The sequence below is a fragment of the Hyperolius riggenbachi genome, chromosome 7, assembly GCF_040937935.1.
Source record: "Hyperolius riggenbachi isolate aHypRig1 chromosome 7, aHypRig1.pri, whole genome shotgun sequence".
Lineage (NCBI taxonomy): Eukaryota > Metazoa > Chordata > Amphibia > Anura > Hyperoliidae > Hyperolius > Hyperolius riggenbachi.
In genome coordinates, this window is record NC_090652.1 from 164,405,858 (window position 1) to 164,428,669 (window position 22,812).

At 40.7% G+C, this 22,812-nt stretch overlaps 1 protein-coding gene across 2 annotated transcripts in view; it reads left to right on the forward strand.

The window, feature by feature from the left end:
- Nucleotides 1-22,599, forward strand: part of PFKL (phosphofructokinase, liver type) — a 184,693-nt gene extending 162,094 nt beyond the window's left edge. For both annotated transcript variants that reach the window (XM_068244841.1, XM_068244842.1), the window contains exons 19-22: nt 3,887-3,998; nt 7,019-7,118; nt 20,035-20,140; nt 21,795-22,599. In XM_068244841.1, the coding sequence (XP_068100942.1) occupies nt 3,887-3,998; nt 7,019-7,118; nt 20,035-20,140; nt 21,795-21,942 (466 nt within the window). In that variant the 3' untranslated portion in view covers nt 21,943-22,599. The remainder of the gene's footprint in view (nt 1-3,886; nt 3,999-7,018; nt 7,119-20,034; nt 20,141-21,794) is intronic.
- Nucleotides 22,600-22,812: the final 213 nt, after the last annotated feature.

Below are 22,812 nucleotides of genomic sequence, written 5' to 3' on the forward strand. Positions count from 1 at the left end.
GTGCCAGGCAGCGCAGAGGGGCGGATCGGGATTCCCTGTGACGTCATCCCGCCCCGTCGCCATGGCGACCGGGGAAGCCCTGCAGGAAATCCCGTTCTGAACGGGATTTCTTGCTTACTCTGATCGCCGAAGGAGATCGGAGTGGGTTGGGGGATGCCGCCGCTCAGCAGCTATCATGTAGCGAGCCCTGGGCTTGCTACATGATTTTAAAAAAAAGTGCTGCGCTGCCTCCTTGCCGGATTAATTAGACCGGCAAGGAGGTTAAAGATGGTGGAGATGAAGGGTTAGGGTTAAATTTAGGGGTTAAGAAGGGTGGGTTAAGGTTTAATAATGTTACTATTTTTTTCCTGTGTTTTCGTTATATACTGTAATTCATTATGTAAGTAAATGTGTTCATTCTGCACTTAATAGCCACAGCACCTATATTGTAAGAGGTTCCAGGCTTTAATCTTAAGCTGGCCACTAACGGTCCAATTTCTAGCGAAAAATCGTTCGAGCAATCAAAAATTCGGATTGGTTGTAAATAATCTCCATTGGTGGACACAATCGATTATGAACGAGTGAAAATGTCGCCCGAATGAATTTTCGTCGAACGAAAATTTGGATTTTTGTGGTGGTCGTGATAGATAGGAAGCAATGATTGGTTAGTTGATGGTGTAGTGAACGATTTTTCGTCCGATCAGAATTTCTGATCGCTTGAACAATTTTTCGCTAGAAATTGGACCGTTAGTGGCCAGCTTTAGACACTGATGTTGAAGGGATTGAAACATTGTATACACTTGCTGACTCTGAAGGGATTAAAACATTGTAACTTTTTTTCTGTGTGTAACTGCCTAGACGGCAGAAGTACTCTGAAATCCTTATGCACTGAGCTTTATACTTAAAGGACAACCGATGTGACATGATGAAATAGACATGTGTATGTACAGTGCCAAGCACACAAATAACTAGGCTGTGTTCCTTTTTTTTCCCCTCCGCCTGAAAGCGTTAAAAATCAGGTATGCAAATTACAGTTTTTGACCGGGTCAGGACCGGATCGGACTGGGCCAGACTATAGCATAACCCTCACTGATAAGTGATTACAGCCAAAACACAATTTCCTGTTAGTAAGTGGCTTCTGAAAGCAGGTAAGAGATAAAAAAGGGTGAATAATTCATAGATTTTAGCTCTGGAATACTTCAATGAAGGTGTCATTGAGCAAAGACAATGAAACATTAAATACTTAAAAACTAGATTTAAATATAAAATAAAACTGTGGGACATCTCAAAAAGTCATTTTTTGGAGGAGGACAGCAGATACAATTCTTTTTCTCGTCAGTTTATTTTCACCTCGGATGTCCTTTAAAGAGGAATTGCAGTGCAAAGTGGGGAAGAAAATAAATCAATTAATTGTAAAGTGAGAAGTTAAAAAATAGAGGAGAGATGATTGATCGCCGTGTGATTTGTTCATATTGTTTGATCCACAATCTGCCTGCATGTAATCATCTTTACTACTGGCAGATATGAAAAAAAAGCACCAACTGCTATTATCTATAACCACACCCCCTAACAATGCGATAGGCTAAAACTGGAGAAACGCAAACAAAAATGCACCCGACCACCGGGAGCCCGATCTAGTGTAATATCGTCTTGCTGGGTTAGAGGTGAAGTAATTCTGGTGAAAATATACTCACAAATCTGGGTTGCTCCAAGGAGGCAACCACTCGTTATCGCAGATAGGGAAGTGCCGTCCCCACTCGGCCTTTTCTTGCTAAGTATCGGTCACAACTCCAAATGAAAAAATATTCGGCTCGCTATAAAAGCGAGAACGAAGACCTTACTAATAGGGTACTGTATGTAGATTGAGAGGAAAGGAGGCGCCCAATAAGAAAATTTGTATAAATTATATTAAAGCATGTACCAAAAGACACATGCTCTCAATGATTAGAAAAATTTGAGAATTTTACTCATAATAAAATTGAATATGTTTTCATTTATTAAATGAGAACAGCACTGTGACAACGCGTTTCTCGGCGTGAAGCCGCTTCCTCAGGTCAAGTGAGTGCCTTGAAATAAAACAAGAAGTAGCGCTCAGACCACTCAGCACCATTTAGATTAAAAACAAACAACATTAGATAAAATACATAATTATGTGCAAATCTGTCTGTTTTTCACATACCTATGTGATATACTATTGGTTGGTATTCAATTTTATTATGAGTAAAATTCTCAAATTTTTCTAATCATTGAGAGCATGTGTCTTTTGGTACATGCTTTAATATAATTTATACAAATTTTCTTATTGGGCGCCTCCTTTCCTCTCAATCTACGATAGGCTAAAAGGTTGTTGGTTTTTTTTTTTTTTTTTTTTTATAGATAAACATATGCACAGAGGGAGATACTGGTTGCTTAGCAGTTGGAAACAGCTGTTTCTCACAATGCAAAAAAGCTCACAGACAGTAAACTGTCAGGACCTAGGTGCTGACATCACACTGTGGAAGGGGTTTTACCACAATATAGGCCATACAGACATACATGGTTTATTTGAAAAAAAGATTTCTCATAGGAAAGGGGGTAACAGCTACTGATTGAGATGAAGTCCAATCCTTGGTTACATTTAGGCCCGGTTCACATCTGCAATTTTTAACGGAACCGGCGATACGAATCCGGCCATTTGGATCCAGTGAAAACGATCCGTTTTACAGCCAGTGTGTTGTAATGTAAAACATCCGTTTTCCATTGGTTCCTATAGCGCTGCAAAACCTTATGTTTCCATTCCACTGAGCGAAACAGTCCAGGAAATTAAGTTCTGCAGCAATTTTTTTTTTGTCCGTTCAGCGGAACGTACAGTGGTGAAACCGTACGGCCGGTTCCGTTGGCAAAAGCTAATGTGAACCTGGCTTTAAAGTGGCCACACACCATACACATTTTTTTTTTTTTTTTAATTCGAGTATTCCGATCCAATTTCCTGATAGGTTTTGATCAGAATATTCAATGTACCACACACGTATATTTGAAATTGCCACAATTTTGGGATAAACAATTGAAAGCTCAGAAAAAATTGGTTGGTTTAAAGTGGAACTGTCGTGAAAATTTTAAAATTTAAAACACATACAAATAAGTAAATTTCTCCCAGAGTAAAATAAGCCATAAATCACTTTTCTCCTATGTTGCTGTCACTTACAGTAGGTAGTAGAAATCTGACATTACTGACAGGTTTTGGGCTAGTCCATCTTGTCATGGGGGATTCTCAGCATTATTTATAAAGACATTCCCTGAAAATAATTAATACAAAGTTGCTGGCCAGCCTCCCTGCTCGCTGCTCACTATTTTGGCAGTTGGACAGAGCAACTGCCATTCACTAAGTGCTTTTAAAAATAAAGAAAACCCTGAGAAGACGGGCTAGTCCAAAATCTGTCGGTAATGTCAGATTTCTACTACTTACTGTAAGTGACAGCAACGTACGGGAAAAGTGATTTATGGCTCATTTTATCTGCATTGTATATAAACACATGCACGCACGAGCACACGCACACACACACCCTTACCAAAAAGTGAAATTTCTGCAAGATTCTCAATAGCTCATTTCTAGTAGTCATTCTTTATTATGGTGTTACATATATTCACATATTTATTTAGTTTATCAAAATCGCTTTTACTAACATTTCATATTTCCATTAGTATTCCATTACTTTGTCACCATTTCTGTTATTATTCTGGTCATTTTTAATTTTGTAAACCTCCACTCCTGCCCCAGTTTCAAATAAATTAATACTTTTGTAATTTTCATTTCCCCTTCATTGCAAATAACTTTCTTGTTAGTGATTTTTCTATAGTGGCTGTATTTCAGTACACAACTTATTTATTTTATTGTATTCTGAAAAGTAAGATCTTGTTTTGTTCTTAGGAATGAAAAATGCCATGACTACTACACCACAGAATTTTTGTATAATCTGTATTCAGCTGAAGGAAAGGGGATTTTTGACTGTCGAACCAATGTTCTTGGACACCTGCAGCAAGTAAGTTACCTGTAAAACTAAGAATGTGGTAGCTTTGTTAATGCTTGCGTTGGCGCTAGAAGCTTTCTAAAGGTTAAGATGGCCATACGCTTTTCATTTTTTGCATTGATATCCAGCCATTTCAATTCTTCGTTAGAATCTACTAGAAATCGATGCAGCAAATGATTTTCCGAAATCGGTCATTCGCAACTGTTTTCAGTCTATTGGCTGCAGGTTAGGAGCTCGTCATTAGCAGCATTCCATTTTGAGACAGGCGAAAAATATACTTTCATCTATCCAAATCACGGTTCCGGTCTCTTCTCTTCCCAGCTGCTCCTACCTCTCTCTTCACTCCCAAGTCCAGGGGCACCTGTGCAAGGAAACAAATGCTAGAGATTCTCCTCACAGGGTATATATTAAAGATTAAAAACCTCTCTGCCATTAAAAATAAGTGAGCAGGGGCTATTATGACTAAGGAGAAAAAAGGCCATGGTGGGAGCTAATGGGCAACAAGAGGCGGTATAGGGGTAAGTATAGGGGCACCACCCCTATACTGCCTCTTGTTGCCCATTAGCTCCCACCATGGCCTTTTTTTCTCCTAACCTAGTCATAATATCCCCTGCTCACTTATTTTTAATGGAAGGGTTTTTTTTTTAAATCTTTAATATATACCCTGTGAGGAGAATCTCTATTGTCTTTTCTCTCCCGTCTTTTTGGGTAGTTTTTTGTTTTGGTAATTTAAGGCAATAATGAAATTGATTAAATTTATTAAAAAACAATTATCCTTTGTAATTACTAATATTGACTAGGCATGCCATGCTGGGACTTTTTATGTGCCTCTGCACTATTGGTACCTCCTTTCAGAATGAATCTTGCTCCTCTTTTCTCCACACCTTTCTTTTTTTCTCCCCTGGATCCCCCCTTTTTTCTCCCTCTTTCCATGGGGCTTATATCCCTCACCTTTCACTCACCACTTCTTTCCCCTCACTCTCACTGACCCTATATCCTTTGGTACACCTAGATACTTCTCACTTTCCACCTCAACATAGGTCCTCATCCACCCTTTTTCCCGTACGGAGCCGGTGCCTATTCAGCTAATATAGCTATTTATATGTGAGAATGCCTCCATATCCTGCCAGGGGATACACAATTGATTAATGTGCTTTCCCCCCTCTTCTTAGGGGGTTTTGTATGTAGATCCCCGGTTCGCCTAACGCCCGATGTGAGTCGGGCGCAGGGCTTCTGGGGTTGCTAAAACAAACAACACTGACATGTACGTTGCAAGCGCGAAGCGCTCTATCCAGTACATAGCAGGACCTCCCTCGCACAGTCATTGGCCAGCGTGCAGCGGCGTCATAGATGACTCGTGCATGCGACCTTCTGTGAATGACTGTGCGTTCCACCGGCCCTTTCCGGGAACCAAGCCGGGTAGTGACGTCAGTTCCTATGTGGGTGGTTCTATACGGCGGACCGGAAGTGTGCTTGTTTAGCGCATTTAAACCCCGCCGCCTGTTCTACACTTGTTGCACTTCACCTCAGAAGAAGCTTGGCGCACGCCATGCGAAACGGTCGTTAGGCCGTGCACCTACCGACACCCACATACACCCAGGTACAGCCTTTGTGGACACTTTATTGGCTATGACACACGGTTTGATGTTTGCCATACTTGCAATGTTCACTTCACTTTGCTATCTACGTGTTCATTTGCTGCACATTAAATTATAGTGCCTGACTCATGCATTAGTGCACAGATGCTGGCCTGGCTGTGCACATCCTTGATCGCACACCCGTAGCTGAGAGCGCTTTGGATTGTGGGTATACACAGAGCTCACCTGGCCGTGAGTGCGCGCGATCAGTCGGGCCAGTGCCTACGTACTAATACCCGACCTGGCTAACCAGGGAGTGGCTGCAGGTGGCATTTGCGCGGGAAAGGAGGGGGATAGAGGAGATTAGGGAGAGCAGTGGGCAAGAGGGCTACTTCATATACATGCCTGCTAACCCCCCCCCCCCCCCTTTTACTTTTTACTTTTTACTTTTTGCTCTGGTATCAGTATATATATATCTGGTATATTTTCAGTGATTCTTTTATATAATATTTCCCTCATCTCTCTGCTGTAGATTGCTAGAAATTCTTGTACTTGTACACTGAGGCACAATTTCCTGATTGGTAATGATAGAGGTAGAAAAAACACTATAATGCCAAAAGTGTTGCGACTTCCGTCCAAATAAATGAGTGCAGTTGTTCCAATCAGTTCCATGGTCGCAGGTGTAGGGGGTCACTGCACATTGCACAGAAGTTGCAAACTTTTTGCAGTCAGTAGCTACAGCTCAAGAATAATGAATATGAAACTTCATAGAATGGGTTTCCATAGCTGAGCAGCTGCATGCTACCCTTACATCACCAAGTGCAGTTCAAAGCTTTTGGTACAGTGATGTAAAGTACCCTGCCACTGGACTGCACTGTCGCAAGAGTAAAGTTTGGTGGCGGGCAGATAATGATGTGGGGTTGTTTTAGGGGGGTCGGCCTTCAGGACTCCCAAGACATTTTGCACCGTTTTATGCCTCCAACTTTGTGGGAATACTTTGGGGATGACCTTTTCCTGTTTCAACATGGCTGTGAACCAGTGCACAAAGCAAACTTCATAAATACTTGGATGAGCAAGTTTGGTGCAGAGAAACTTCACTGGCTTACACAGAGCCTTGACCTCAACCCAATAGGACACCTTTTGTAATGAATTTGAGTGTAGATGGAAAACCAGGCCGTGTCATCCAATATCATTGCCTGACGTCACAAATGCTCTTCTGGAAGAATTGTCTAAAATTCCCTAAAGCTTCTGGAAAGCCTTCCTAGGAGAGTAGAGGCTGTTATAGCTGAGGGGGAAGCCTATGAGTCAAGAAATAGAAGTTTTATATGTGTGTTAAGGCAGGTGTCCGAATACTTTCAGCCGTATAGTGTACATATGAATAAGAAAGGTGTTATGGGAAATGTACTTCAGAACAATGAAAAGGTGTAGAATAAAGATTTTCTTTTTTATTGCTAGGGTGGTTCTCCGACTCCCTTTGATCGCAATTATGGAACAAAACTGGGTGCCAAGGCTGTACTATGGATTTCTGACAAACTGAGAGAATCGTATCGCAGAGGTAAGAGAAATTTACGATCAAAACCATTATTTTAGCTTTTTGTCTTCCGAAAATGTTGTTGCATGTGTTGTAAAATGTCCATTTGTGTCACTCCTCAAAAAAAAAAACACAATTTGTTTATTAGGTTTTCTGAAAATAAAGATATTGTAATACTGGTTACAGCAACAACTGTCAGCATACCTGTCAAATAGGGATATTGTTGTGCATGGTATGCACTTTTCATTTTTGTTTCAAAAGTTAATTCAAAACATTCATCATAGGTAATACATGTATAAGTATTTATACATAAACCTGAGGAATTAAAAAGCCAGTATCTGCATATTACATCCCAATATCGTAATTTATTATATCATTAAAATATTATACCTTAACCACTTATTGTTTACAGTACAGTATATCTACTCCCCTAAAAAACTTCATCTAAGCCTCAGGGGAGTAGATATTCGTAACTCTGCTACAATCGCCGCTGTGCGTGCTCTCACGTGCTCACGCACTAGTTCTTACTGCTACATGTTAGACCGGAGATCAATGAATGGGAATGCAGTTCCCATTCATTTTTCTAGTTCCCCGTGTCCATGATCGCACATCAAGTAGATGCCTGCGGTCATTTGTAAACACTGTAACTTACACTTACACTTACACGCATTGGTTCCTGTTTGTGTACTAAAAGCATGCGCAGGAAGCTAATAACTGAGGACATCTTGTGGCCAAAAAGTAAAATTACACCTACAATCATTTACTTTAATAAAGAGACCTGCACATAATTTAAAATTAACCCCTTACCTCCCACTCTCTCCCATAAATGCCCAAATAAAACTTTTACATTTAGAAAAAATTATAAAATAAAGTAAAAAAAACAAAACGACATAAATACTTACCTTAGGGACTGAACTTTTTTTACATGTATGTCAGGAGGGTATATTACTATTATTTTTTAAAATTATGGGCTTGTAAATAGTGACAGATGCAAAAATGAAAACCTGCACCTTTATTTCAAAATAAAATATTGGCGCCATACATTGTGATAGCAAGATAATTTAAATGGTGTAATAACCAGGACAAATGGGCAAATAAAATACGTGGGTTTTAATTATGGAAGCATGTATTATTTTAAAACTGTAATGGCTGAAAACTGAGAAATAATGATTTTTTTAATTATTTTTCTTAATATTCCCATTAAAATGCATTAGAAAAAAATAATTCTTAGCAAAAGGTACCACCCAAAGAAAGCCTAATTAGTGGCAGAAAAAAACAAGATACAGATCATTTTGTTGTGATAAGTAGTGGTAATGTTATTGGCAAATGATTGGGAGGAGCGCTGAAATGTGAAAATTGCTCTGGTCCATAAGGTAAAAATACACTCAGGGCTTAAGTGGTTAAGATGCCAAATGAGCCATACTAACATAGATCCAACAATAGTAGCATAATGCTGACCGCAGTCATAGTCTTGATCAAAAGAGGTTGGAACCAGCACCACTAAATGATTCAAAATAATCAAGACTTGCTAGGTGTGCAGGGGGCATACAAAAACTGATAATGCAATAGACAAGGAGGAAAGAGTAGCCCAATATGCACCACACTAGACAATATATCAAAATGTATATAAAGTCATCTTTATTAGAACATCAATAAAGATAAAATGTATAAAAACAACAACATGAATCTGGGGTCCCAGTAATAATGTACATATATTAGTAATCCAAAAATGAAGAAACCCAAGTTTTAGACAATGAATAATTAATTGGATAACCTCTCAAATGCCACAATGAATCATATAATCTGAAAGTCACAGCGTTTCAAAAAGATAAATATATAATGTATGAACACAACGTGATAAAATGTGCGAAAAGACCTTGAGCAGCCTGCAAAAATGGTATGTTATTGTATTGTACTGGTACCAAAAAATGGTGAGAAAAATGATACAAAAGAATTATAGAATAATACTAGAAAAAATGGTACCTATATATGTTACGGCCAGAACCCGAAGTGTGGCCACTTCGCGTTCTGGCCGGCCAATGTGCGAAGTGGCCGCAGCGGAGCGGCCAATGTCAGAAAAGTAATTACTACACTAAGCTACAATGTATTTTACAGCTGTCTCGCTGCGGCCAAATGTATAACAACTTGCTTAATTTCATTAAATATAGCTGGCGGCAATGTAATAGATGAAGCCGCCGGCTTTCGCACTGCCTCCTTCTCCTCTCCATCCAACCCCCCGCCTCTCCCTGCCTCCTATACGATACGGAGCAGCCGGCGGGGACACGCGTGTCCCGAGAGTCGTTCGTCGCGGCAGGGGTATCCTGCCGTTCTTGCAGAGCGGGTGCTCTGCTTCCCCTGCCGCGACGAACGACTCTCGGGGACACGCGTGTCCCCGCCGGCTTCTTCGTATCGTATAGGAGACAGGGAGAGGCGGGGGGGGGGGGGGGAGGAGGAGGAGAAGGCAGTGCGAAAGCTGGCGGCTTCATCTATTACATTGCCGCCGGCTATATTTAATGAAATTAAGCAAGTTGTTATACATTTGGCCGCAGCGAGACGGCTGTAAAATACATTGTAGCTTAGTGTAGTAATTACATTTCTGACATTGGCCGCTCCGCTGCGGCCACTTCGCACATTGGCCGGCCAGAACCCGAAGTGGCTGGCCAGAACGCGAAGTGGCCACACTTCGGGTTCTGGCCGTAACATATACAAACAATGATCAATAAAGTGCATACAATGAGTGCAAAATCACAGTTCAAATGCATGAGGAAATGCATATAAAAATAACCACAAACAATGTGCAAGGAATGCACAAAGGCAAGAGAAAAGTGCCGAAAGTACAAAAGCTGAACTTACTGGAAAGGTGGCAGGAGAGGGAGAAGTGGACCCCAGGTCAAACCTTAGTGCAGCTCGCGGGAGACTGCCCGCTTCTGAGAAGGCTGAATGCTGGGGATAAAATGCTGCCCTTTGAACTATCGAAAGGGAAGTGACATATACGCTATGCCCGAACGTGATGCGGCCGCGTCATTACGCCAGCCTCATCCGGTTGCCATAGCAACCTAGACATGGCTGCGCCGTCTGTGAGAGCCAATTGTAAAAGGGTAAGGAGGGGCGGAAGCGCTAGTTGAACATAGTGTAGAAAAAAGAGGAAAAGGAGATGAGGAAATAAAGATGAAAGGAAAAGGGGTACTCTTATGTAAAAAACATACATTGTATTGAAGAACATCATAATGGAAGCAATAATAATACGTATATAAATAATGATAAAACAAACTTCACTGGCTTGTCAAAACTTGTGCAGAGAGTGACCTCTACTGGAGAAAGAAAATAACACTGCATAACATATTTGAGTCTTAGTTCTTGAATATATTCTCTATCTGGCTTTCTTTGCTGCGCATGATGTATTGAGTATCTTCATACTGCAGTTTAAGTGGAGGAATGATAATTGGGGAGTGAAGGGAAAGAGAAACAAAACAAAATATATATATATACATACATGTACATCTCATTTATTGTGCACAAGAGTGGATGTGCTCTCAAATGTGAGATGTAATTTGTCAAATTAACACCAGAGAGCAAACAACCGAATATATGTACCCAGTACCAGCACATGGGCCAAAAATAAGGCCAAATGGCGAAGAAATAGGGCTCAGTGTAAAAGACTACTAAACGAGAAAACCGCGTTTAGACCACTAGGTGTTTGGGTGCCCATTTCAAAGATCCACTTAGTTTCTGCTCTGAGTAAGGATTGGGTGATATCTCCTCCTCGTGTGGGTGCAGGGATTTTTTTTGAAGGCCAGTAACTTTCCAACCAACTGTGCTGCTATTATGGTACATAGGAGCATGGTGAGCCACAGGGGTAATCTTTTTTTCCTTCTAAGTGATCCTTAGCTGCTGATCTGATCGTGGAAAAGTGTTTCTGTATGCGTACTTTTAGCATATTTTTCGTCTGACCAATATATTTAAGGCCACAAGGGCATTCCAAGCGATAGATCACACTGGTGGTTTGACAATTAATAAATTGTTTGAAATTGAAATACCTTGTATGTGTAGCATTCCATACCTGTTTGGTAGGTGTCATTTCTGGGCAGATGTTACAGCTGCTACAGGGATAGCTGCCTTTCGGTTTTGTGGAATGCTTTTGTTGCGTACTGTAGTGGCTTCTACAGATTATATCTCTTATGGTGGGGGCTCTCTTCGCTGTTAATGAGGCATGCTCTGTTACACATCACTGGATCACTACGAATGACATACCAATGTCTGTTAAAGGGAACCAGAGGCCCCAGAAAAAAGATTTTATACATACCTGGGGCTTCCTCCAGCCCCATACGCACGGATCGCTCCCACGCCGCCGTCCTCCGCTTCCTGTATCCGGTGGTACCGAGTCCCGTAGTTTCGGCCAGTCGGCGGCAGCATGCAGCCAATTGTCCGCATCACAGGGGCTCCCGGCATACCCTTACGCGTGCTGCTGCATACTGCGCAGCCGCACGCGTAAGGGTATGGAGGGAGCCCCTGCTCATGCGGACAATTGGCCGCGTCCGCCGGAAGTGACGGGGCCCGGTACCGGCGGATCCAGGAAGCGGAGGATGGCGGTGTGGGAGCGATGCAGGCTTATGGGGCTGGAAGAAGCCCCAGGTATGTATAAAAACGTTTTTCTTTTTAGAAGTATGTCGTCTCTGGTTCCCTTTTAAGACTATTGCGTATCTGGGTCCATTGGCTGTTGTACATTGTGCAAAATCTGACTAGAACTTCTTTTTCTTTTACCTTTGGTTGTAACAAATCCACTCTATTGCTTGATCTTGCTATATGTAGAGCTCTTTTGACAGACTTCTTTGGATAGCCTCTATTCAGGAATCGTTGTGCCAACTTGTCTGCTTCTCTCTCAAAGTCAGATAGATTTGTACAGTTTCGTCTCAGCTGGTGGAATCGTCCGAATATTACGTTTGTGCCTGTATGAAAAGAATCAAAATGTAAGACTGTTGACAGCAGTTTCTTTATGGTACAGTGTGGTATAAATAGCGCCTTGCTTACTCAATTTTATTTTTAAGTCCAAGAAACTTTCTTCAGTCTGAGAGTAATTAGCTGTAAGAAAGATATTGTGGTCATTGGTATTTAGGAGAGAAACAAATTCCTGGGCTTTCTCTATGGTGCCATTCCATAGTATAAGTATGTCGTTCACATACCTAAAGTAACCAAGAATACTTTATGGTACACTCCCATTTTTGACGAACAAATAATTTCCCTTTCCCACCAACCTAAGAAAAGGTTGGCGATTGAGGGGGCGCACTTAGCTCCCATTGAAACGCCATGGGTTTGCAAATAATATTTACCGTTGAAGGTAAAGAAGTTATGTTTGAGGACGTAGTCAAGCAGTTGGAGAAGGAAGGTATTGAAATCGTCCCTTGAGGTTGAAGTTGACCTGAGGAAGTATTTGACGGTTGATAAGGCATCTCTGTGGTCGATATTCCTGTAGAGTGATCCTACATCACAGGTAATGAGTAATGAGCCTGGGGGCAAGACCATATCATCCTGTTCAGTGAGAAGAGCTGATGATTCTCTTACATAAGAGTCCAGACTGGTCACATGGTCCGGAAGAAAACAATCAATAAAAGAACAGCAACATTCCAAAAGACTAATACCTGCCACTATTGGTCTACCTGGTGGAGCTTCTCTATTTTTATGCACTTTAGATAGCAAATAGAGAGTAGGTGTGACTGGATGTTTTACTGTCAGAAACTTCCATTCTCTGAGTGAGATGAGTCCAGTATGCTTTGCCTCTCTCAATATCAAGTCCAGTATGCTTTGCGTCTCCCAATATCAAATCAAGTTTGTCTTTAAAAAGAGCTGTAGGATTGGTGTATAATCTACAGTAGAATTTTTTGTTGTTTAATTGTTTGGCAGCGGTAGGCCAGACCACTACATTACCCCGTTTATCAGCCTCTTTGATGACTATATCAGTTCGAGAACTTAGTACCTGTAATGCTCTCTGTTCTTCCTTTGTCAGATTGTTCTGTGTACCAGGAGTTCTCTGGATCTTCTTTAGATCTTGGAGCATCATTTCAAAAAAGACTTTGACCTGTGCACATAATGCAAGAGAAGGCATAAAGTATGAAGGGGGCCTAAACCCAGTCTTTGGCCGGTCTTCTTGTGGGGGGTCGTTTTCACTTACCAGATCGAGCAAATCTTGTAAGACTTGACGCTCTATAGCTTCTGGAAGAAATAGTGCATCGTGTAGTTGTGGAGTAGTCTTTTTTTTTTGTGTGATACACAAATTTGAGGGTCAGTTTAAGACAGAAGAGATGGAGATCTTTCACTAGTTCAAACAAGTCAAATTCCTTAATAGGAGAAAAGGATAAACCTTTTCTCAAGACTTGGACCTCGATCTGGGTAAGGGGTTGGTCTGACAGATTGATAATTTCTTCTGCTGCTACAGCTCCTCTGGACTCCCCAGTGGTCTTTTCTTTTTGTTCGGGGTGTCTTTCAGGGCCTGTGCATAACTGGTTAATCTTTTTCTGATATCTCCTGCCACCCCTTCGCTTTCGCTTCCAGTATCTAAAAAATCAGACGTATCGGAAGATTGGTTGTTATATGGTCTGACTGGCTGATGCCCACCTACTGCACCCTCTTTTGGTTTAGCATTAGGAAGTCTTTTTGGATTTTTCCTGTATCTTCTTCCTCTGCGATTGCCTCTGTGCCTCCACAAATAGGCTTTGTTTTGATTGTAATCTTCTCGATCTCGTTGCAGCTTTTTCTTTTTTTGCCTCAATAGTGTCTTGTTCTACTTTAGCTACATCTCTCTGTAATTGGGTCATGAAAGGCTGCACGAGAGTGAGAGAATCATATTTATTAAGGTCTTGAGGGAGGCTATTTATTGGATTTTTGAGGATGGGTAACAACTTTCTATCATGTCCTAGAAGCATTTGTATAGTAATGACTGAGCATTTTGCTAGACCTTCTATGCAGTCATAGTCTTGGGGAAACTCTGTTCAAGAACCCCTGGAGGCAACGAAGGGTTCTTAACAGAAAACATGAGATTAGGGTCTAACTGCAATATAACCCAGAAAATAATATTGAGTGAGTTGGAAGTTCTCCTGGATACTCCCTACCCATTTCCCAGGGAATTTGCTGTGGGAATGAAAAAAGAGAATGAATGAACAAGAGGGGAGGATAAGGCAGCACGGTGGTGTAGTGGTTAGCACTCCCGCCATGCAGCGATAGGTCTGTTTGGATTCCAGCCAGTATCTGCACAGAGTTTGGATGTTATCCTCGTGTCTGCGTGGGTTTCCTCCGTGCACTACGATTTCCTTCCACATCTCAAAAATATACAGATAAGTTAATTGGCATCTCCTGAAAATTGGCCCTAGACTACGATACATACTCTACACGATACATACATTAGACATGAGGAATAATTAAGTGACAAGACAATATACCGTACTTTGTACAGCGCTGCTGAAGATGTTGGCACTGTATAAATGCTAAATAATATTGTAAAAGAACAGAGAATGAAAAGGCAGTAGAAATTCATCACAAGAGAGTGCAGAGAGGGGGAGATGGGATTCCCTTTGGTTTCTGGAGTTTCTGCAATTATTTCAGGACATTTTTATTGAATCCATGTGCACCCAAAGTTTAAAAAATATAGTACCTTGTAAGATGCTAGTCAGCTTTTCATTAACCATGATATTGTTCCACCTGAGGGTTGATGCAGTAGAATCCCGTTATAGTAAACTCCAAGTGACCGGGAAAAAATAATTTACTATATCAGACGTTTACAATGTCAGAAATTGTCATACTCAAACACAAAAAGTATACTATACTATAGTATTGTATCTTAATTCTGTCAATAATTGGGAGTCATTTTTTCTATTCAATATTTCAGCAAGCGACCACAGACTGTCTAAGCTAGATCACACTGCACAGTGCTCAATGTGCAGGAATTTGCATGCAATAATCATGCAGCAGCTTGCACAGGAAGCATAGGCCTCACCAGTTAATGCAGGCACACTACTGATAGTGTGCTTCTCTGTCCACATTTCTGAGCAGCCTGGATGATACTGCAGCATTGCAGCCATGCACACGCAAGTTACAGATAATGGGCAATAACGATGTTCTACTGTAGTAGACTTTTTTTTCTAATTTTTAGCTACAGTTATTGTTGCTGCTTGGAACAGTAATGTTGCTAGTCTATTTTGGGAGGCAGTGTGGGTGTCTATTTTCCAATATAGAAGGGCAGTCCTTGGCTCCTTGTGGATTACTATGTGAAATAAGGAATGCAGTAGACCATAGACACTGCTGTAAAGGCAAATTAGTTTGAGTATAGTCCACCAAGTGTGTATCACAATCTCTGAAGCAATTTGGGTTTACCATGGGGTAGAGATGGGCTAATCTTGTTGGGTCTAATGCTACATACACACTTGAGATAAAAGTCTTTGGAAAAGGTAAGATCACAGACCAATTTTACCCCCTTCCATGTAGTATGATAGCCATACTCTACACAGTCTATTCTATTGAGCTTAACTCCCCATCAGATAAAATCTTTGCAAGATGCTGCACACAAAGATGCTGTACACATTCAAAAGATCAGTATCTGCAAAAGATCTGTTCCTGCAAAAGATCCGTTCCTACAAAATGCATTCATAGGAACGGATAGGAGCAGATCCTCATACACACCTTTTAACAGACATTCATCTGCAGATCAGATCCACCAGGATGGATCTTCAGATCTGCAGATGATTGTCAGATCTGCAGATGAATGTCTGTTAAACAAGGTGTGTATTGAGATCTGCAGATATCATAGACTATGAATGCATTTGGCAGGAACTGATCTTTTGCAGAAACAGATGTTTTGCAGATACTGATATTTTGAATGTGTACAGCATCTGTGTGTGCAGCATCTTGCAAATATTTTATCTGATGGAGAGTTCAGCTCAATAAAATAGACTGTGTAGAGTATGGCTCTCATACTACAAGGAAGGGGGTAAAATTGGTCTGTGATCTTACCTTTTCCAAAGACTTTTATCTCAAGTGTGTATGTAGCATTAGAATCTGTGTCCTCACTTTATATGCAGATTCAAGTGTATGTAAATTGGTGGAGCTGTTCTGTTCAAGCACTTCACCCAATTCAAAAAAAGAAATTGAACTGTGGCCTGAAGGTACTTTTTTTTATCAAATTGGGAAAGATCTAAAGGGAAGTCCTTGCCTTTTACCAGATTCCTTATTCAATGGCATATTTATCAGAATCAAAAATACTCATTAGGTGGTTTGTTAAATTAATTTTTCTTGTGAGTTCCAGCCTTCTGTATAAACCTTTGACGTTAGAGTCTGTAACTGTAGAGAGGCCATGGTCCTATAGCCACCATCAGAACACTGAAGTAGCATCCCAGCCATGAGGGAATAGTGGGTCATTAATTCTAGAAGCCATAGGGAGGCACAGGGAATGCAAGCCTGACAAGAATCTGGGTCCCATGCCTTAAGGTTATGTGCAAGGAGGACGGGGGCTTAAATCTTTAGGATGTTATTGTTGGGGAACTCATACTAGGGTGTACAGAGATATTGGTAGGCTAGAAAGGCAATTCTAAAAACAGACACAATGGACCATCCTTGTTGCAGAATATCCCTTTTAATGTTTTTATCCTTTTTATTTGTACTGTTTAATGGGCTTTTATGATTTTCTTTCTGTAAATGTCTTGTAATATTTTTTCCTTTATCAATAAACAATATTTAAGTCGAGCTGAATTTGGGATGCTCTGAAGGAACTTTAAGAAGGCTACTTTAAATTAAACTTTGTTACAGTCCAGATTGGGAATGGCAACAAATAGTACACACATTTATAATGGTCAGACATGCAGCAGCAGTTGCCGTACACAGTGAATGTATTTTGTTTAACTCCTTAGCGGTAACCCCAAGTCTGGCTCGGGACAGAAAGCTGCAGTTCTGAGCAGTATTCACGAGTTGGATCCATTGGAGGTGTGGAATGTGCCGCAGATCTCTCAAACAGTATTATTTTTAGGATCTGAAAGCTTATGAAAAAATTGCACAGCTTTTGGGGAAAAAAAAATCTGGAAATGATCATACTGCCAAGGAAGTTAAAGGGAACCTGAAGCGAGTAAAATTTAAAATAAAAACATGACGTAGCTGAAAATTAAAGGGGCACAACTGCGAAAAACTTTAACATTTAAAATATGTGCAACCATATACAATTAAGAAGTACGTTTTTTCCAGAGTAAAATGAGCCATAAATTACTTTTCTCCCATGTTGCTGTCACTCACAGTAGGCAGTAGAAATCTGACATAAGTGACAGGTTTTGGACTAGTCCATCTCTTAATAGGGGATTCTCAGCAAGGCTTTTATTCTTTATAAAGATATTCCCTAAAAGGGATTTATACAAAGATCCTGGCCAGCTTCCCTGCTCCCTACACAGTTTTTGACAGTTGGACAGAGCAACTGCCATTCACTAAGTGCTTTTGAAAATAAATATATCCCTAAGAATCCCCTATAAAGAGATGGACTAGTCCAAAACCTGTCACTTCTGTCAGATTTCTACAACCTACTGTAAGTGACAGCAACGTAGGAGAAAAGTAATTTATGGCTCATTTTACTCTGAGAAAAAAATGTATTTATTTGTATATGTTTGCACATATTTTAAATTTTACAGTTTTTTGCTGTAGTTCCCCTTTAATATTACATACTAACCTTACCATCAGTTCCTCGCAGAAGCTCATCATTTTGTTCTTACAGTGATCCCTTTCAGTTCTGACAATATTTTGTCAGAAATGAAATATACCAGTTGCTGTCAGTTATAAATGAGCAGCTGTCAGTTACAACTGAATGTGCAAGGTAATGCCCATGTTTCCCTATGGCTCAAGTGGGCGATGTTACAGTTTAACAGTGTGCTGACCAGGAAGCTGTTATGGGGTAATGGCCATTTTTAAAATGGAGGACGGAAAATCCCATTGATCATAGTGGACAAATGGGACGCAGGAGAGGAGAAAGACATTGAGGAGTAGACTACACAGGATGTAAGCATGACCTGTGTATGGTTATTTTGACTTTTTATTTTCAGTTCAGGTTCTCTTTAAGGGTTAACATCTTAGTTGTTCTCTTTAAGGGTTAACATCTTAGTTGACGCACCTCAGTTGGCTGATGGTGTAATGGTTAAGGGCTCTGCCTCTGACACAGGAGACCAGGGTTCGAATCTCGGCTCTGCCTGTTCAGTAAGCCAGCACTAATTCAGTAGGAGACCTTTGGCAAGTCTCCCTTACACTGCTACTGCCAATAGAGCGCGCCCTAGTGGCTGCTGCTCTGCTCTGGCGCTTTGAGTCCGCAAGGAGAAAAGCGCAATATAAATGTTATTTGTCTTGTCTTGTCTCAGTGAAAGCTTCTCTCTACCTGCTGGTGCTTTGAACTTGAAATGGTCTGTGTAGGGTAAAGCAGGGAGTCTGTCAGTCAGGTTGTTTTTTTTGTTTTTTGTTACATGCTGTTAACCTCCTTGCCGGTTATCCCTAACTCAGTTCGGGGTAACCTGCGCAGGAGGATTTCTCAGGCCCCGTTGGGCAGATTTGCATAATTTTTTAGCACTTTGCTAGCTGCGTGTAGTACGCGATCGCCGCCGATTCGCCGCTACCTGCCGCACCGAGCCGCCGTTCTGAACGGGATTTCCTGCTTACTCTGATCGCCGAAGGCGATCGGAGTGGGCGGGGGGATGCCGCCGCTCAGCGGCTATCATGTAGCGAGCCCTGGGCTCGCTACATGATTTAAAAAAAAAAAAGTGCTGCGCTGCCTCCTTGCCGGCGAGAATTAGACCAGCAAGGAGGTTAAAGGCCCCATTTACACTTAATCAGTTGCTTTAAGTTATAACTTAAAGTGAACCTCCAGACTAAAAATCGACTCAGCAGCACTGAAAAGGCCTGGCGTTTCTTTAACAGTTTCACAGCATCAGAACTTTGTTTCTCTTATACAAGCCTCATTTTTAGCTGCACAGAAGAAAACTGCCCGGGTAGTTTTCCCCTTATGCTGTGCAAAGCATGATGGGATTTCTGAAGATGTTCTCGTTCTGCTGTTTTGGTGCAAATTTTTTTTTTTTACATTTTGAATTTGACATTTGAAGCCTAGTGCGTGCAGCTGGGAGGGGTTATCAGGACACCGGACAGTTAGAACTGTGTCTCATGCTCCCTGTCACCTCCTTTCAACCAAAAAGATGGCTGCCCCCATGACAAAGATGGCAGCCCCCATGAATCACAAACATTTGCCTGTTCTTTTAAAACAGTGTGGGTAAAATATTATATTACCTATCTATTCTAATTAACATAACTAATGTAACTTAATGACAGTAAAATTGTTTAGGCTGAAGTTCCTTTCAAAGTAATCCCCGTGTTTCCCAATGGCTCAGTTCACACTATACATGTTTTAACTGACAGATTTTTCATAATGCATTGCTATGGAGAAGAAGAAAAACGCGTACCAACTGATTAAGTGTAAGGGCCCATTCACACTTGAGCGTTTTGCCGGGGATTTCAGCAAAACACTCAAACGCTAACACTTTTCAAAGCGCTAGTGTTATAAAAGTCTATGGGCCTGTTCTTACTTGGGCAATTTGCGCTAATCGCTGCAAACCGCCCAAAAACGTGAAGCGCAAACGCGTCGCCTGCACCATATTCAGGCGATTTCTTCGCGATCGCGTTCCAGTGCTATAGAAGCGGTAAACGCGATCGCGGAAAAATCACCTGCAAAATGCAGGCTTTAATGGCCGGCGTTTTGCAAATGCAAGTGTGAATGGGCCCTAAATGGGGTAATAGGGTGTTTCACAGCATAACCACTGTTACTGTATTAAATCATTGACTATTGATATAATATATTATGGACATGTTCAATGTCTGTGAAGAACACACAAGTTTCATAGTCTGCAAAGTCTCATCTTTTACATTTTAACTCGCACATTTTCAGGTCGGGTATTTGCCAATTCGCCAGATTCTGCTTGTGTAATTGGCCTGAAGAAGAAAATTGTAGGCTGTACATCTGTAGCTGAACTAAAACAGATCACAGACTTTGAGTAAGTATATAGTGTACTAACAGAGGAAAACTATCTGCATTCATTGATTTTCAGTGCATAGTAAAAGTTGCACCTTTCACCCTGAAAAACATGGCACTTAGTGTCTAATTAATTAAAAGCTATGTGGTCATGAGGCCATCAGAAAGTAAAGGTCATCCTAGAAACATCTGCATCCACTAAGGATGAGGATGCATTATCACCCGAGCCGGAAAATTACAACTAAAACAAAAATTTGTTTTATTGGCCTTTTTCAACCACAGCCTATTTCCTCCAAATGCACCTTTCCATATTGAATGTCTTGACTTGAGCATCCTTCTTTGTTTAGTGCTCAGTAATCTGTGGTGTATATAAAGAATACCCAGACAGCTCTTGGCTATTCGGCTTGTTTAAATTGGCATCGTTACTGGCCTGAGGAAGTTGGCACATTGACTGCGCAAATAACATTCCTTTTTTGTTAACTCCTATTTTCTACTTTTATTGTGCTTTTAACAAAGTTTTATTCACCCTTGTTGAGCTCATGGTGACCAGGAACCACCAGGAATGTATAAAGGGTTAAAAGCTCTTTATTGAAAAGCAAAGCTAAATGTAATTTTTCTTAAAGCTGAATTATCACATATACCTTCTGTTTAAAGTGATCAACTTTAGTTTCCCATGATACATCACTCCTGAATATGCTACTCATCTGTTTCTGCCCCTGAAAGCAATGCTGCAAATCCAGAACCGTATTAGCCTACGGCTAATACAGTTTACAGAGCCACACCGATCCAACATATAGTATAGTGTATACAGGCTGCTTCAGACTTGTTGGACCTTGTCAGTGTATGGCCCAGTGCACACCAACCGGTTTTAGCAGCGATCCGCCAACTGCATCAGCCTATGAAAACGCTTGGCTAATGTATTTCAATGGGGTGGCGCACGCCAGTGGTTTGCGTTTTTTAGCAAACCGCAAACGTGCCTCCTGCTGCACGTTTGTGGTTTGCAGAAGCGTTTCTGCCTCAATGTAAAGTATAGGAAAAGCTCAAACCGCTCGTGAAAACGCTAGATCAGAGTGGTTTTCCAGGCGGCGTTTTTGTTACAGAAGCTGTTCAGTAACAGCTTTTACTGTAACTATGTGTAATCTGCTACACAAAAACGCTCCCAAAACCGCTAGGCATGTTTAGAAAACGTCTCTAAACATGCCTAGAATCGCTCTGAAATCTGCTCCAAAAAACGCTAGCGTTTTGAGGATCTGCTAGCGGTTTTGGTGTGCATTGGGCCTGAGGCATGGACTGATATGGCTCTATGGGATAGGGTTTAGACCAGTACTAAGAAATACCCAGGCAGCTCATGGTGACTCAGAACCACTAGGAATGTAAAAAGGGCTAAAAAGACCAAAAAGCCCTCTATTAAAAAAGCAAAGTTAAATGTAATTTTACCTTCTTAAAAGGTATTAGCAATAATTCCGGTTTAAGTGAGCAACTTTGGTTTCCTATGATGTACTCCTGGTGTAAACCAGAAAGAGCCAGGTTCTGACAGCACACGCCTGTCACTGGTCTCAACACACCCTTCACAGTTTTACTCCTTAAGGACAGCCTTGGCTAAAAGGCATTTTGCTGCACGGATACAGTCCAGAAAGGTAAATTAATTTTAATTTGGATTTTTGCTTTTCTTTCAGACACAGAATGCCAAAGGAGCAGTGGTGGCTGAAGTTGCGTTTGCTGCTGAAGATGCTGGCTAACTACCACATTAGCTTAACAGAATATGTTTCAGGGAAAATTGAGCATGTGACACGCAGGACTCTAAGCATAGATAAAGGTTTTTAATGTGTTACCCAGTTGAGCTAAATCCTTAAAAGTCTGATTCAATAAACGTCTTTTTTTTTATAGGAGATGTTATCTTATCTGCAAAATACCTTTTTAGCACATCACAAAGTGCTAAATAGTTGGTAAGAACATATCAGTCATAAATGAATTTGGGACAACTTATTTTTTTCTTACTGAAGGATGACAATGTAGTTTATTGATGTGCTGTGAAAACATCTGTGTGGGATACTTTCAGAGAAAAGTTAAGTAAATCAAGGCCATTGTCCCCCTATAGCCGGGTTTCACATCAAAAGACCAGACTTATTCAGGGAATTTTTTTTTTTACTTTTTTAATTTCCCTTGAAACTGAGTTTTCGGGGTTGGATAGATGCCAGCATAAATTTTGTGAAATCTTTACAGTATTCATTTCATCTCATGCACTGTAGTCATTTCGACATCACATTTTATTGTGACATATTTATATGCGAATTCCACTTTCATTTTAGTATTAAATTTCACATTTCTATTTACATATAATGTGCTGCTACCATAAATCAGTTTTACTATAATTGCATGTGTACGGCCAAAGTATTGGAGTCATTATATGGTTAGAGGTTGGACTGTTTATTTTATATTGCCTGTAAACAGAACAGTTAATAAATACGTATATGGATGGAATAGTCTGACCCTTGACCAGTTTTGAATGTTGAGCAAAGTGATTGTTAAAGTTGCATGATAGGTTTTATTTGAAATGTAACATTAAGCGCTTCACTAAAAATAAAAAAAATGAAAGTGATTGTATTATCTGTATATTATCTTTAACCATCAAACCTTCAGGGTCTAGTAAAGGTGAACTTGTCAATAAAACACCACCGTAACTTGTTTTTTCTT